Source organism: Stegodyphus dumicola, chromosome 3, assembly GCF_044657685.1.
Source record: "Stegodyphus dumicola isolate Sdum_Otavi_A_Nest chromosome 3, ASM4465768v1".
NCBI classification, from domain to species: domain Eukaryota; kingdom Metazoa; phylum Arthropoda; class Arachnida; order Araneae; family Eresidae; genus Stegodyphus; species Stegodyphus dumicola.
In genome coordinates this window covers 48071436-48087417 of record NC_140770.1, presented here as the reverse complement: position 1 = coordinate 48087417, position 15982 = coordinate 48071436, and the positions used below count along the sequence as shown (strand labels likewise).

The 15982-nt window shown below is 28.7% G+C and overlaps 2 protein-coding genes across 6 annotated transcripts in view; one reads left to right on the top strand and one right to left on the bottom strand.

Moving 5' to 3' along the window:
• The window catches only part of LOC118183137 (cyclin-D-binding Myb-like transcription factor 1), a 95733-nt gene extending 87113 nt beyond the window's left edge, over positions 1–8620 (top strand). For all 3 annotated transcript variants that reach the window (XM_035352562.2, XM_085812855.1, XM_035352563.2), the window contains exons 14-16: positions 159–359; positions 6569–6650; positions 8357–8620. In XM_035352562.2, coding sequence (XP_035208453.1) covers positions 159–359; positions 6569–6650; positions 8357–8454 — 381 coding nt within the window. In that variant the 3' untranslated portion in view covers positions 8455–8620. The remainder of the gene's footprint in view (positions 1–158; positions 360–6568; positions 6651–8356) is intronic.
• Positions 8281–15982, bottom strand: part of LOC118183136 (transmembrane protein 243-like) — a 31588-nt gene continuing 23886 nt past the window's right edge. For all 3 annotated transcript variants that reach the window (XM_085812858.1, XM_085812857.1, XM_085812856.1), the window contains one exon: positions 8281–12596. In XM_085812858.1, the coding sequence (XP_085668984.1) occupies positions 12483–12596 (114 nt within the window). In that variant the 3' untranslated portion in view covers positions 8281–12482. The remainder of the gene's footprint in view (positions 12597–15982) is intronic.

Here is a 15982-nt window from a genome sequence, read left to right as displayed (position 1 = left end):
CATAAAAATATCTTTGTTGTTTAATTAATAAGTAGCACATAGTGAATGTTAATCCAATAAAAACATTTATGTATAATATTTCAATTGTGAAATTATATAGTTTATTATAATAGATGGAAGGTGCTTTTGCTATGATATGCATTAAAATATCTTTGTAGCCGGAAGATATTCAAAGGAATGAAAATGTTACTGTCCAAATGAATGCTCCCCATATCATCATCAATGCATCCAATAGTACTGCTTTGACATCCTTAGCTTCCACTCAAATACCATCAGCCCCACCATCACCTTCAAGTGTGGAAGCAGATACATTAGAAGATGCAAATACATCTCTAATAGTTAAACCTTATGGGAATGAAGTGAGTTGTGCATTTTCATGTCAGGCTGTAGAAATTTTTCTTGTATCCTTTGTAGTAAATTTTGTAATTCAATTTAATCTGGATATTACTTATATTTTCATTGTATTTGAAATTTAAAATACTTCTTTTTTGTTTCATACTCATAGCTTAACAGTATTTTCATGTATTTACTCATCATATTTACCCCCTTTTTTTACTTTCTTGTACGAAATAAAGGAAGTATTATAATCACGAAAAATTCTAAGTACCATATTTCAACAAAAATATCCATTTTGATGGCTATTGAGTGCAATTTAACAATGTTTTTGCGGGACATATGTATGTAAGGACAGAATAAAAGACTCTTTTTCTTCAAACAAATTATAAAACTGATTTAAAATGGATTTAGGAGAGATATTTTCGTGTCATATGTATGTACATATGTATGTATCATGCGTAACTCAAAAACAAGTAACCTCAGAATGTTGAAATTCTGTATATAGGACTGTCATAACATGTAGTTATGCACCTCCCTTTTTGGTTGCAATCGGCTGCACCAAAACTATATATATATATATAATATATATATATACCTATTCTGTTACCTGTCTCTGAACACAGTTTTATTATTATTATTATTATTTATTCTTGTATGTTGGTAGATTGCACCTTTTTTGCTTTAAAAATGATTGAATTATGTTGTTATCTTCCGGTTAGGGTTTTTATGCCTTCGGTTAATCTGCATGCAATAGTTGTAGAATTACCAAAAATTTAAAAGTTGTTTAAGCCTTAGTACCATACTTGTTTACATTTGAAACTTAGCAGATAGTGATGCACCTTCAGTGTCTTTTTGTCGATTGGGACCAAAAGGAAACTTTTAGTTTTGTGCACCGAAAAATCTGCCTTTTTGCCTCCTGGCCGAATTGCTTGTTTTTCTTGTTTCAGAAACTCTAATTTTAATTGTAAAAATTGTTTTAACTCTATTTGTTGTCTTTATCTTTTTCTGTATCTTTCAATTTTTAATGAAGATATTTTGAGTTTTTATGTATTTTTGCCTTGCTGCAAAGTGAGAAATATATTTCTAATGAAATTTGAGGAAATAAGTGTTTTGTATTAACAGCAAATATTGTCGCCACTCTGTCTCGGACAGAGGAGAATGTTTATGAGTAGCAGATTAGATAAGCGGCACTGAAACGTCTGTGAAAAACTGTTTCTTTTTTATTTGTTTAATTTCTTTTACACGTTGTTTTAGATTTATTATAGTATTTGAATATAATGTGGCAATGATTAGATATTTCAGATGACATAATTTTTGTGCATTCTGAGTTATAAAATGAATGAGATGTAAAGCTGTTAAGTGAACCTAGTGCCAGAGTATCGCTGTGGCGAATAAATATAGTGAATTCTAAAGAGTGCATTTATTCTGTTGCGGTTTATGTGCTATCAGTGAAGTAGACTTAATTCAATTCAATAAGTTTAAATGAAATGCTTGGAAAAATTTGTATAATTTAATATTTCACACAAGGAAGTCGTGGTGTGCACATGACTAGATTTTTTTTGTACTAATTTTACTATTTGATAATCATGAGGGGACTAATTTTACTGTTTGAAAAATGGAAGGGGAAAAATATGCAGTTTATTCTATTTCTGAAGGAATGGTTTAAATGATAAACAAAGACATTAAAAAGCACACATAAAGGTATAGTAATATTATTATATTATGTATTTTAACAATTTATAAATCCCAATAATATTCTTTTTACTTATACAGAGTATTTGCCTATTTGTGCATACATTTTAGATTGTTATCATAAATCAAAATAACATGTGGAAGAACCTAGGGATGGAAATATACAAGTAAATATGGTATATGTCTTGCTGTCTGCCATGTTAAATGTAACATCATTTTCAGTAGTTAATAATATACACTATCTTAAAAAAGTATAATTAAAAAAAAAATTACTTTTTAAATAAATAAACTGTGTGAAAGCATTAATTATTTGCATTGTACCTATTTAGAGGGGAACAAATTAAGCTATTTTTCTCATGCTGTTGCTATGACTTAAAAGTACCTCACTTATAGGAACAGAAATTGCTTTTTAACTCATAGTATGTTTTTGTCAACTTTATATTTTAAAATTTATTTGAAAATTATATACATACATAAGAGATAAGCATTCTTCCATATACTGGAAATACATTTTAAATTTAAATGTTCTTTCAGTTTTAATGAAATTTTCACAAACATTTTAGAATAGCCTTATAACTTTCTCCTAGAATAATTTCATCTTCTGTAATTGCACAATTGTTTCTTTGTATAAATTATATACAAATTTATTACACCATTCTACACACAGTTTGTTATGTAAATGCCCAGTCTCGACTAATTTGAGTGTGCTGATCATGAAAATGACATTAAAAATGCTTTATTGGCTCTCATTTTGGTGCAACAAAAGAGGAGGTGAGTGCTTATCTGTTGTAATCTATGTAAGGAAATACTATGCAGTATCTGGCAATTTTACTACAATTGAATTAGTATCTGGAAGTTTCACTACAATTAGAATCCACTAGTTTCCAATCACTAATAATTTAAGCTTTTCACTCCCATGATCATGAGGGCTTTCACATAAGGGATCATTTAAAATTTTCACTCCCATGATCACTTTTAAGTCACAGCAACAGCATGAGAAGAATACCTTAATTTGTTCCCCTCTAAATAGGTACAATGCAAATAATTAATGCTTTCACACAGTTTATTTATTTATTTATTTAAAAAGTAATTTTTTTTTAATTATACTTTTTTAAGATAGTGTATATTATTAACTACTGAAAATGATTAGCACAAATAAAAAGCTGTAATCCTCTATTTACTGCTCTTACCTCCTACGTAAGCATCCCCTTTAAAATGTATTTATCTTGTTTGGCAAGCATTTATTAAAAAATGTAGTTTCGACTGCATTAAAAATATCTTTTGTCAGGTAAGTAGAGAAAAGCCTGCAAAAATTAAAGCATATGTCTTCGTTTACATCAGAGCTTTGGCCACATACAGTTTGATATGAAATATTGTCCCTTGCCTTAAATCAAGAAAGGCATCCATCACTGCATTTAAAATCTTCAATACCCATTCAACTTGCCAATTTATCAGCTTTGTCTGCAATAGGGGTCCATTTACTAGAAAATTTCGAGATCTAGCCTCGTGGAACCATAGCAGTATAGCTCTTTCTACATCTTCTTGGGACACATTTCTCGTGTGTTTCCTTCCTGTAGCAAATTTAGATTTTTTCCATTAATTTCATATTGATTCCTTGTTTTTCAAATAAGTTAACAGGGTATTTTGTTTAATTCCACAGTCAGCTGCTAACTTTGTTTTACGTTTACTATTCTCTACTTTAAAATTTCTACATTTGTCTCCAAAGTTAGAGTTTTGCACTTTACACATGTAGACATCCTGAATTTTACACATTCACACCACACACTGAGGAACAAAAACTATAGCACATTAACTTGTCTGCACGGCAGGCATAACTGATACAGCTGTATAGATCTGTAGTAAAGATTGGTTTTTCTTAAATTCTAAGAAAAGTGATAAGAAATAAACAAATGACTCTCCCCCTACCCTGACCCATTCATAAAGGTTTCTGAATGAATCCAAGGAAACAAGTGAGGGAGCTTTGTCCTTTAATCACTGATAAGAGGTGGACAGTAGGACAATATCCACTAACATTTCGTGGAATGCAATAGTCTAGGAAAGCAGGCATATGCCTCTTTACACGGAAAAGAACTACAGATGATTTTGACTTGCAAGGTAATACAGTATATATTTTCTCCGTTAAAGGAAGAAAAAGGAATTTTTTTGTCAAATTTTTAGTTCAAATTAACTGAAGTGATAAAAATTTAGTTCGAATTAATGAGATATTTTTAACATTAATTCCAATACAAATTTGGGGGAAGGCAGCTTCAGATCAAATTCGAATTAATGAGTATTCATTGTATGTGGCTGTTTCTCTTTATCGCTGCATTTATGAACATCTCCATTTCTAAATTAACTGAAAGAAAAGTGTCTTGTATCATTGAGATGCTATTGTGTAAACATGGCTAGCAATAAAGTTCATTTACGAAATTCTATTTTGTATGAAATTCAACAAGGAAAAAATGATACAGAAACATGCTGAAATTCAGTATCAGTTTTTGGTGGATATGAAGTTTCGGATAGAACATGTAGGAGATATCTTGAAAATTTGAAGCAGCTGATTTTAGCCTCATAATATAACTATGCTCTAGGGTCCCATTTTTGATAATTTATAATGTTGTCAAGACTATGACACAGTGTAATAACATCAGAAATTGTGAAAAAACTTAGCTCAACCAATTTAGACCGTATTCGAAAACTAGTATTGGTCTATAAATACTCCAGAAGGATGCCTCATGAGTACTGAGAGAGAACAATTTGCATGTTCAAATTGTCACATTCACATTTCTGCTTACTTGAAGCACAAATGAACCTTTCTTAGACCTGGTGATAAAAAGTGGATTATTTAAGAAAACATCTTAAAAGAGCATACTGTGAGCCAGGACAACCTACTCTCTCCACCTCTAAAGTGAGCTCAAGTCTGAATAAGTGAGTACTTTGTATAAGGTGGGACTTTCAAGAACCAATACATTATGAGATTTTGAAACATAATGAAGAGCTCAGTTTGAAGGGATATTGTCAGCAAATGGATAATTTAAACAAAGCAGTCAAAGAAAAGAGGATGGATATATTCAATAGGAAGCACATCAAATTGAATCAAAATAATGCCAGATCATAGGCTGTAAAATTCTACTGCATCCATCATTATTTCCCAGACTTAACACCCTCTGATTATCACTTCTTTTCTTGGTAATTTTTTTTTTTTTTTTTTTTTTTTTTTTTGAAGTGAAAAAAATTCAAAACTGAAGTAGATGTCAGCCATGCACTTCTTGAGTTCTTTGCTTCTAAGAACAAGACATTTTTCAAAAATGGTTTCTACAAATTAGCATCTTGCTGGTAAGAGGTCATAAGCAAAAACAGAAATGATACTGTATAATAAATCTGAATTTCCTTGTAGACCTTATATGATCTGATCTTTGAGTAATGAAGAGTGGAAAGAAGTTGGTTTAAAAGAAATTGAAGTGACAGAACATTATTTTCGTATAAATTTCAGTTAAGTAAAATCTTGTTTAATCCCATATTAGGCTGTTTTTGATATTGTATGTTGACACTGATGTTCATATGCATTTTTCAGTACTGTGCCTGGTGTTATAACATATGTTTAGGAGCAAAAATGACCATTTGCTCTTATTTTGCTTAAAATTTTCTATCTATATCTTCAATGGCCTTCTACTCTCATGTTCTTATAATGTATATTTCTTAGAGCTTGAATAAATATTAAGATTATATTGCTTTCATATGTAAACACCAGGAACTACAATGTTGTGAAGGCTGTGTGTTATAAACAAAAGGGCAAGGAACAGTTCTATAAAGCTTTATAATGTTAGGCATGAGGAACATCCGATATATATGTTTCTTATTATTGTCCCTTTTTATTTTATGTTGCATTTTTCCATCAGAGTGGTAATCGGTTATTTTAATTTGTTGTTAGTAATTTCTCTTGTGCATTATGAAACTGCATCAGACAATTTTCAGACTAGCTAAATTTTCTACAAAAAGTTATTTACTTCATTCATAAAATGAATGCGATTCAAAAAATACAAAACTCTAATTCAAGTAATAAATTTATGGACCTGTCACCATCAAAAGATTACGTAGAGACCTTGTCATTTAATTCTGTATACTGCCATGTAAAAAAATGTTAATATAGTTATTGAAATTAGTATCCTTAGCACAGAATTATTATTCAGAATTCTTTGCATGTTTAAATTATTCAACATTTTTATTAATTTCTTAAGTTCTTGACACTGATGTTTTATATATATAAGTTACTATCTGCTATTAGTTATACTATAAACTTCCAGAATGTTTTTGCATTGTCATTACATAATATTTTCTTATTAAACAATTTTTATGTACAGAAATGAATATTTCATGACCTTAGAATAATATCTGATAGTCTGTTAATACATCAGCTGTAGTGTAATCCATATGAGTTATAAAATGTTTTTCCAGTCAGCTTTTCTTTCTCTTCTTTCTTAGAGGCTTTGATTAATTTGGTTTAAAAGAAATCCTATTTTTTTTCCTTCCCATCATATAGGCTATTGATGAAAATGGTAATACAAGCCAAGATGGTGACATAGAAGAGAACCCGGTTGAATCTAATCACCTAATTTTGTCAGGTAACTGATGTTTAAGAAAGTTTTTAACTCAACAATATTTTCACAGGCTTTAATACACTTATGCAATGTAATAATGTCACTTTTTTTTAAGAAACTAGAGAGGAAAATAGCATAAACTGTTATTTCTCTTTTATAATATGTAATATGCCTGCCTACATAATTACTGCATATGATAATTATGTTTAAACATCTCTTTGAATGGAACCCTTTAATTGTTATATCGCTCTTGTGTAATTGCCACATAAAATTGACTAGTATCATTTTCTTAATATATTCTTTTTTTAACATATAAACCAACATGAAATCACATCACAGGGAAGCTTAAGGGTTTGATGGTTAAACTGTGCTGATGACTTATTATTAAGCTTTGAGTTATTATTAATTATTACTTAATATTGTAAAATTTACCAACTGGAAAACTGTGACCAAACAATGAGTGAAATGAAAGATGTTTCTAAGGAGCTATATTTTATATATAAATAGTATTTATTAAATATTAAACCTATATTTAGCTAGTTTAAAAATTTAAAAAACTAAAATATCTTTTTGTTTATGAGAGAGAAATGCATAATGGAGAACTAGTTAAAATGAGTACAACTATACTATTGATGAAAACCCTTACACCACAAGCTGTACCAAACTTTGTTACCATGTTTTGAATCAGATATGTTTTTTATGCATGGGAAAAGAAACTGATTTTATGATTTGGCATGCAAAATGAAGATTCTGCTAAGAAATTCTTTTATGAAAAAGGAATTATACAGAGTAAGATATTTTCTTCAAATAACCACAAAATGAAATAATGTTTTATGTTTGTTAATGAAGTGCTGAAACAGTATGGCAGACAACAGTCATTTCAAGAGAAGCATACAATCATTTCACAAACCTAAAATTGGTTAATAATATTATTTAACAAAATTACTATTTTTCTCAAATACTCATGTATATAGTTATACTTTTGTGCAATGATGCACCTTGAATGTACTTTCGGCTTAGCCCATTACTATTTCAGGCAGCATTTCATGTTGAACTTTTAATATGAATCAAGTTAAAAGCTTTTTTCATTTTATTAGAAAGGAAATTTTTAAACTCATGATTCTTCTACAAGTAAGAATGAAAAATTGAATTTAGAATAACACAACTGCATAACTGATGGGAAATAATAACTGTATATAATACAGAAAGGGGCGATTTGAACATCCTACATAACAGATTTAAAACAAATTGCTATAAGCAAATGTTGGAAAATGTAAAAAAAGGGGGGGGGGCGGAATTGTAAATTTTTTTTTTTTTTTTTTTTACTTTTGATACCTTTCCCTTTCAGTGCTTTTTTACATGATTTGTTTTATTATTATTTCTGACTTTGAATTCACACTAACTCAGGTCCTAAGCTGTGCACACTTTGGATCTCCTATTGTATTTTATAATTCCCCCTCTCTTTTTTGGAGAACAAAATAAATGCAAGTGCTAATTTTTTACTTCTAGTTAATAAATAGTTAATCAATATCTTGACGTGATCTTACAATCTAAAATTTCAATAAAGGTATGTTAATGCAGATTAACTATACATACTAATTAGAATAAATCTTACTTTCCATGTATTGTTTTAAAATACCTTTCAGCAAATGGATGTTGTTTCAGATATTTTTATTTTAAAATATACATTTTGTGACACATTCTTTTAAAATGAAATTACATTTTTTTAGATCCAATGATGGCAGCCAACCGAAGCCCAGAAGCAGCTATCTCAGATGTGGAGACAGAAAAAATTCCTGCGTCGGAAGACAATCTAGATCATACATAACATTTATTTGGCATATTCCCTGTAGTTAAATGCATAACTTGATCGTACAAGTTTCAAATAAACTTGAAACTGAAATTTATTTCTTATGAAATAATTTATAAAACATTGTATTTACAATACATAATTTATCTAAAATACTTGAATAAAAAATGATATACAAATTGAATTGTATTTATCACAGTTCTTTTATATATTGCCGTACTATTTTATCCACAAATGAAAATTTTAAGTTTGTCACATATTCTTCTAGAATATTCATTAATATTAATGAGCACTTACAAATTATGTTTAATGCACAAGATAAAAAAATGAATGGTAATGATCAGATAACACTAAAAAAGGAATTACTTTAATAGATTTTATATACATAAAAAATATATTGTCAAGAAATGGAATGTTTCATCTTTATAAAAATACCTGAATTTTAATTTTTTCAGAAAATTACTAAAACATAAGCAAAATCTTTAACATAAAATTGCATTAATTTGTAGTAAATGACTTTTTTTTTAAATTTATATAAAATGTTTTTAACAGCATCTATAAAATAGCATTTTTGAGAGGCCAATAACTGGGATTAATTTGAAGTATTGATTAACAAAAAGATTTGTTCTTAATAATATTATTTTACTTTAGGCACTGAAAACCCCTGAACAATTTCACAAAAAATCAAATATTACCTTGTTATACATTTCATTTAGCGTTATCAAAAAGCACTTCATATTTATAAAACTTTCGTACAATAAGGAGTATCACTAAATTGAAAAGCTTATTCAAGGACGAAATTTGTTTTAAACATTCAAAAACATGAAAAACTTTATTTTTGCATATTTACATAACACTGCTGGATAATTTAAAAACGAATATATTTAATACTCGCTGATTAAACTACATACATTACTAATTTATCATGAAATTATTTTACTGAAATAAGCCTATACATAGAAAAAGCTCTCTGGAGAGGGGGGGAAGAAAAAATAAACCCCCTTGCAGTAACCTGTATTTTCTGGAGATAAGTTAGAATTTTCAGCTTATTGTTAGTTGCTTATTTATGATTAAATTTCTTTATAAACATACACTCCTCAACAGCTGAACTGTTGTTACACTATAAATAAAATACTGCAAAATTATTAGAAATGACCTACATAACTGATCAGTTTCAAACTTTTATGTCACGTGACTTATGATTGATAAGATGCAACAAAAACATTTTCTGGTATTTCCTATTATTTATACCAGAAGTCCTATTATATTACTCATGTAATACAAAATAAAATACTGGCTTGTCCATGCATGTAACTGTCAGTCATTTAAGAAGAAACATGCATATACAGTATATGACTGTTTATAACAATAGCATATCAACAAACATTAAGATAGGGTTGATGGAGTTCACTGAAGCCCTACTGAATGATTTGACCATTGCATTAAACGGATATGTATAAAATCCATTTATTCCAACTGTCAGTCAAATTAGAACCATCCCTGGTTATCATTTGCATGACAAAGAAGTTCATATCCTATAACCAACAATAATTAAACAGCTTACACTGATGCAGATATAGATAAAACTGAAAATAATCTGAATGGAAACAAATTTTGCTATTAATAAGTGGCTTTGGGTCAAGTTATTGTTGAACATGTGGAAGCAATCAGAATAATTGTAATCTGATGATCAAGCATGACAACACATGATCACCAGGCAAACAATTAGGGATAACATATCCTAAAATCAATACAACCTTTACATAAGTATATAGTATGGCACTACATTGATAATCCCGTGGTACTGACATATATGCAAGAACCATCCAAGACCATTTTCCAACAAGACAATGTGCATCACACATGGCTCATGTGAAAAGAAAGCCTGAACATGGCTCACATGTTGCTCTAATCTGCCATATATCCACACTTGTCACTAAGAGTATCTACAGAACTTTATCCGACAACAGTTGTGATCTATGCCTCCCACAGCTAATCTAAATGTTCTGCATGCTAAAGTCAATGCTGTTGTAGCATACCAGACACAGTACATGTTATTGAATAGAATTCTCCCTCTCCCCAATCAAAAGAACTTATTTTTTGTTAGCATTTCAATTATTTCTCACAACCCTGTAACTTTTACAAACTGTTGATTTTCTTTCATAGCGTTGTAACTCATTTGCTGAAGACTAGGCATTCGCACAAAAGTGGAATTATATTATGAATCAAAATTAAGTTGATGCTTTCCAGTAATAAAATCAGAAACTTCATCATAATTTTTTTTTCACCAGTATCAGGAAGCAACTAATAGTTTAACTGGATTTGAACTGAGTATGTCAATAGTAAAATAAGAAAACTGTAGCTTAATTTTTTTTAATTGAAAAATTGATTTATAAATTCCTGTAATTACATCAAAAGTTACTAATATTTTACATAATTTGAACACTGAATTATTATCAGCTTTTTAACAGATCCTATTTTAATAGGTTCATTTATTAGTAAATGTATGCTATGAAAATATTCAAAATGAATTATTTATCAGCAATGCACTTTTTAAAAGGCAAGTCTCTGAGAATGCTACATAGAAAATATAATGAAAAAAAAAAATGAATCAACTTCCAAAATGAAAAATATTTATAATAAATACATATATTACATGAAAATATAAATATATATAACAATTAAAAACAACAATTAGTTTTTTTTCCATAATTATTAATTACTTTTCTGTGGGAAGGTGGACAATATTACTAATTTAAAATGGTGTAACAATACTATCTGCAATTAAAATATTAAGCAATTACTTGTAATGAAATTCAAAGCATCAAATAATTATTTAGCATAAAAATATCAATCATGAAGTATCTTTAGTCATAATCATATAAAATCGCAGAAATTGTATACTAACTTTTTAGAAATTGTCTATTTTGTAAAACATATTAAACAGAATATTTGAAAAAGGATCATTTTCATATTAAATTATTAATGTGGAATCCTCTAATTCATTACAAATTTCAAAATAAAACATAATAAGGAAAGAAGGTTAAAAATGTTTTGTAGTGTATTATTCATACACTAGTTATTTTCATTCAAGAATTTAATGGTACTTTAAAATCAATAAGAACTATATTAACAGCAGCATATTATGCATTATTTTCTGACACTCCATGCTATTCGAGAAAATACATCTTTATGTAATGAAATAAAAATAGCTCATATATTTAACATGCAAGTACACTATACAACTCACATATAAGCAAATATCTCAGAATATATTGCAGCATGTAAAAACTCTAAAATTTGCACAATGCATATAAACAGAAGAATCTAAAAAAGTATTAAACAATAAAGAAAAGAATCAGTAATAAATAAGACATTTTTATAAATTGTCAATCATACAAACATAATAATCTGAATTTAAAAAGCTCAGCCTAATAAAATGGCTTTTAAAAATTTCAACAGATTTAAAACAAAGATGTCACTGAGTACTGTACTATTTTTTTGTCTGAAATACACTCAAGCATGCTACTTTAATACAATACTAAATATCATCTATTATTTATTAATTGTTCATCCTATATCTAACACTGAGTTATGTATGTATATTTAGATTAAAAGCACTTAACTTTCCTGATGTTCAGGAATCTCCATTATTCTCAAATTCAGTTTGATATTTATTTGCATTAATAGTAAGTAAGTATAAATTAATGGATAATACGGGTAATATATACTGAGGCTAGTATAAACTATTAAATATATTTAGTGTAAAACTTGCATAATACTTAATGCTACATCACTAATTACTTTTCAAAGAAATTCGATTTGCATCATTCATTTGGACAAAAAATGATAAAAAGCATAGAAGCTTAAATTATTAAAATCTGTACAGATTACTGTTTTCCATGCTTGAACAAATTTAAATCTCTTAGCAACTTTTTATAAATTCCTATGATTTCTGATAATGAGATTCACTGTGTCATTAATGTGGGCACTGGCCCCAATATATAAAGCATTACACGGAATGATTTCAGCTTAGCAAAGAAATTTCATGTATGATAATAGCAATTAGCACATATACAAAATAAAACAATAAGTACTGTGTTGCAATAAATTAAAACACGAAACTTCGGATCAACTCCTCCTTCATTATACCAATATATCTGTAAAAGTAAAAAACTGATATTAACTGATGTTGATTAATTATATACTAAAGTTGTCAGAATCATTTATCACATTGGTCAAAAGTGTTTAAAGATTTAAAAAAAAAAAAAAAAAAAAAAAAAAAAAAAATGCATTCTGAAAACTTTAAATTACAATCATGTAACAATTACATTAATTACTTCACATGGTTTTTTACGCATGGGTTCTATTTGTGTATGGGGTGACTCTTAGACAAATTAATTTCATATAATCAGAACGTTAAGTCCTGATTTGCCCACTAGAAGATCGCAAGGAGATGTCTATTTATCACAGCCGACAATTATCAATGCGATTCTAATTTTTGTACTGAAAAACGTGATAAAATTGCTATTTTTTTAACGAAAAGATAGCAATAAAAGACCCAGATTTGTGCTGTAAGACTAGTGAAGATCATGATTTTTTAAAAAGAAGATTGGAATTAAAATTTTATTTTTGTACTGGTAGTTCTTGGTAAAATTTTGACTTTTTTCCCGACTAGTGCAGAATAATGAAAGAATTAAAAATGCAAACACTATAAGCATAAAAATAATTTAAAGGCATATTAGAAATCATGCTAGAAAAATTTTTAAAAACTTAATTACCCTTATATATGCTTTTACTTTGCCTTCAATTTTCTGAAAAGAGTGCAAAAGATTTTTTCAGCTCGTAAGTGAAATTTCACCGAACTCCCAAACCATGTGTGTCGATAACCAATTCAATTATTCGAATGACCATCCAGTAACATGGAATGCGTGACTAAATCAGTGCTCATAAATATAAAAGGAAACTTAAATTTCATTAGTCAGCTTCTTTCTTCTAACCCCTGGCCGTGATCGCTGAATCAGCACGGCATGGTGCCTATATTCTTTGTCACGGAGAAGTGAGGCGAAAATGTCTTGGTGGTGTTTTGAGAAGGAAAAAAATATTATTTGTTGATTTCAGTGGGGCACTATGCATTTTTTAAGCTAAACCTTTGTTAAAAATTCAATACGTGAAAATACGCCTAGCTAGTTTTTTTAAAGAGTATTTCCAATTTTCAATGTGTGAAATACGCTCTCAGAGGCGTTAAAAATATTTCTGATCATACACATCATTCCAGTTAGTATTTTGTGTGTCTGCCTCCAGCTTCTATTGCTTACATTACATGCCACGGCACTGAATTAAAATTCCAATAGTGTCTTAATAACCATTCAAGTTATTATAACCCAGTTTAAAACTCAAGATTTGCTGGAGATTAGTCATAGTACACTACCTTTTGTTTGATAATATACCACACACTTTTTAAGAAAACTAAATCAGGTAATCGCCACTAAATAGACAGAAATTGTTAATTCTAAAGAAGGCTCATGTAATTTCCATCTTATTTAGATAGCCACTAAATAAGACGGAAATTGTTAATTCTAAAGAAGGCTCATATTCTTACTGCAATACGAAGTGTAGCATTAACTTGTAGGAAAATTAACCTAAGGAGAAGTTACAAGTATTGAAGTAGAGCTGGTCACAGAAAGTCATTGACATATTGAATACTTATTGGCTTCATCACTCTGCAAAAAAAAAAAAAAAAAAAAGCTCCTTGTTGCTGCAGTTTGCTGGGTAGTCTTCCTAGGATCTCTCATTGTACTAATAGTGAACATACGAGTAACTATAATTTGTGCTTAAATAAAAGAATTATCTGTCACAGACAGTACCATACCACTCAGTCCACCATGCATAATGTTCAGTGCATCATTGTAGCCAAGCAGCACATTACAGACAGACAAACGTATTCTAAGAAGTGGCTGACAAACCTCTAACTCGTATAAACAGAGTGATATTTTATGACATATGACACTGATAAATGCATTACCATTTGCTAATTCTACACCAATGCTGTTGACAATAGAGAATAATCAATCATAGAGATCCTAGCGAGATGACTGTTGTTTCTCAGCACTGTCTGTTTATAATATTTAGAATCTTTCCTTGCCCTTCTTTGAATAAGAATATTCTATTGCTTCTACATTCAGAATTTTATATTGCCCTACTCTGAATAAGTCTCTGCATACTCTTTCAATTGCAGAAATGCTCTGCCCAACTTGCCTGGCAGTATCTTAGAAAGAGCACTGTACTGAATTTTCTGATATCAAAAATGCATTCTCTGCCAAGTCACTGATATGACAATTAAAATTGCCTGATATGATACAGACAGGCAGTCATCTTTATGCAGAATATAAACTTACATTGCCATTCAACTAGAGTTTGCTTATAAAAAAGATCAAAATTAAATCACATATATTTTTCAGCTCTTATGCATACCACTATGGAATTTATGTGCCAACAAGGCAGAAATGTAAATCTTTTGTTCAGTATTCCTGGTTTACAGGGAAAGGTGGAACTTTTATTTTATTTATTTATTATTTATTTATTTATTTTATTTTTATTTATTCATTTATTTTTTAAGAACAGTAGTTTCTATACATCTTATTAGTGATCACTACCTTAGAGCCTTTTTTAATATAATAAAGAATTGTGAGTAATGATACAATATATGATCTACAACTTTAAGTAATTTATTTAGTTTTTGATGGTGCTACTAAATTTGTTGTTGTTTCATTCATTTCTTTTTCCTGCTATTTTATTGCATATTTGAATATGAAAGTTAGTTTTTTTATTATTTTATGAAGCTATTATAATTGAATTACGAAGTTAATGAAATTTTAAGGAATTAGAAATTTAACAGTTATTAAATGAATGGAATCATTTTAATTTATGTATTCTTACCTATTTGTATTTATTTTCATATTTTAAAATATCAAATTAATGGCATCCAATAACCAACTATAAGTAATAGATATCAAACTACACCATTATCAAATTATGATATTTGTATACTGCAAGCAAAGTCTCACAAAAGAACAAAGACTTTTGGTATGTATCATTATTAGTGATTTGAGCACTAATTGTTAATTGATTTTCCAGACCTAACTATGAAAGAATATTTCTTGAAACAAAAGCAGAATGAATTTTTTTCTCATTATATAATACTACAGCAATATTCAAATAAAAGATAAGAAAATTATTCCAAGAAAAGAATAAAAGAAGATCAGAGATTAATGCCAACATGAAAATGATTAGAAAAATTAATTTTAATAGCTTAAGCAATCAATTTTTTCATTAAAATTCTTTATAAAAACATAATTATTGTATTTACTAGCATGTTCCTCCCTTTTTTTACTAATTTTACTGCAGAAAAATCAAGAGTGGAAAATTATGTAAATAATTTAATTTCTGAAGAATGCAATTACTGTAAGAGCATAAAAAATATACAAAATCCATATATAAACTACCGGGAATTATCACAATAGGCTTCATTTAAAAGACATCTTAG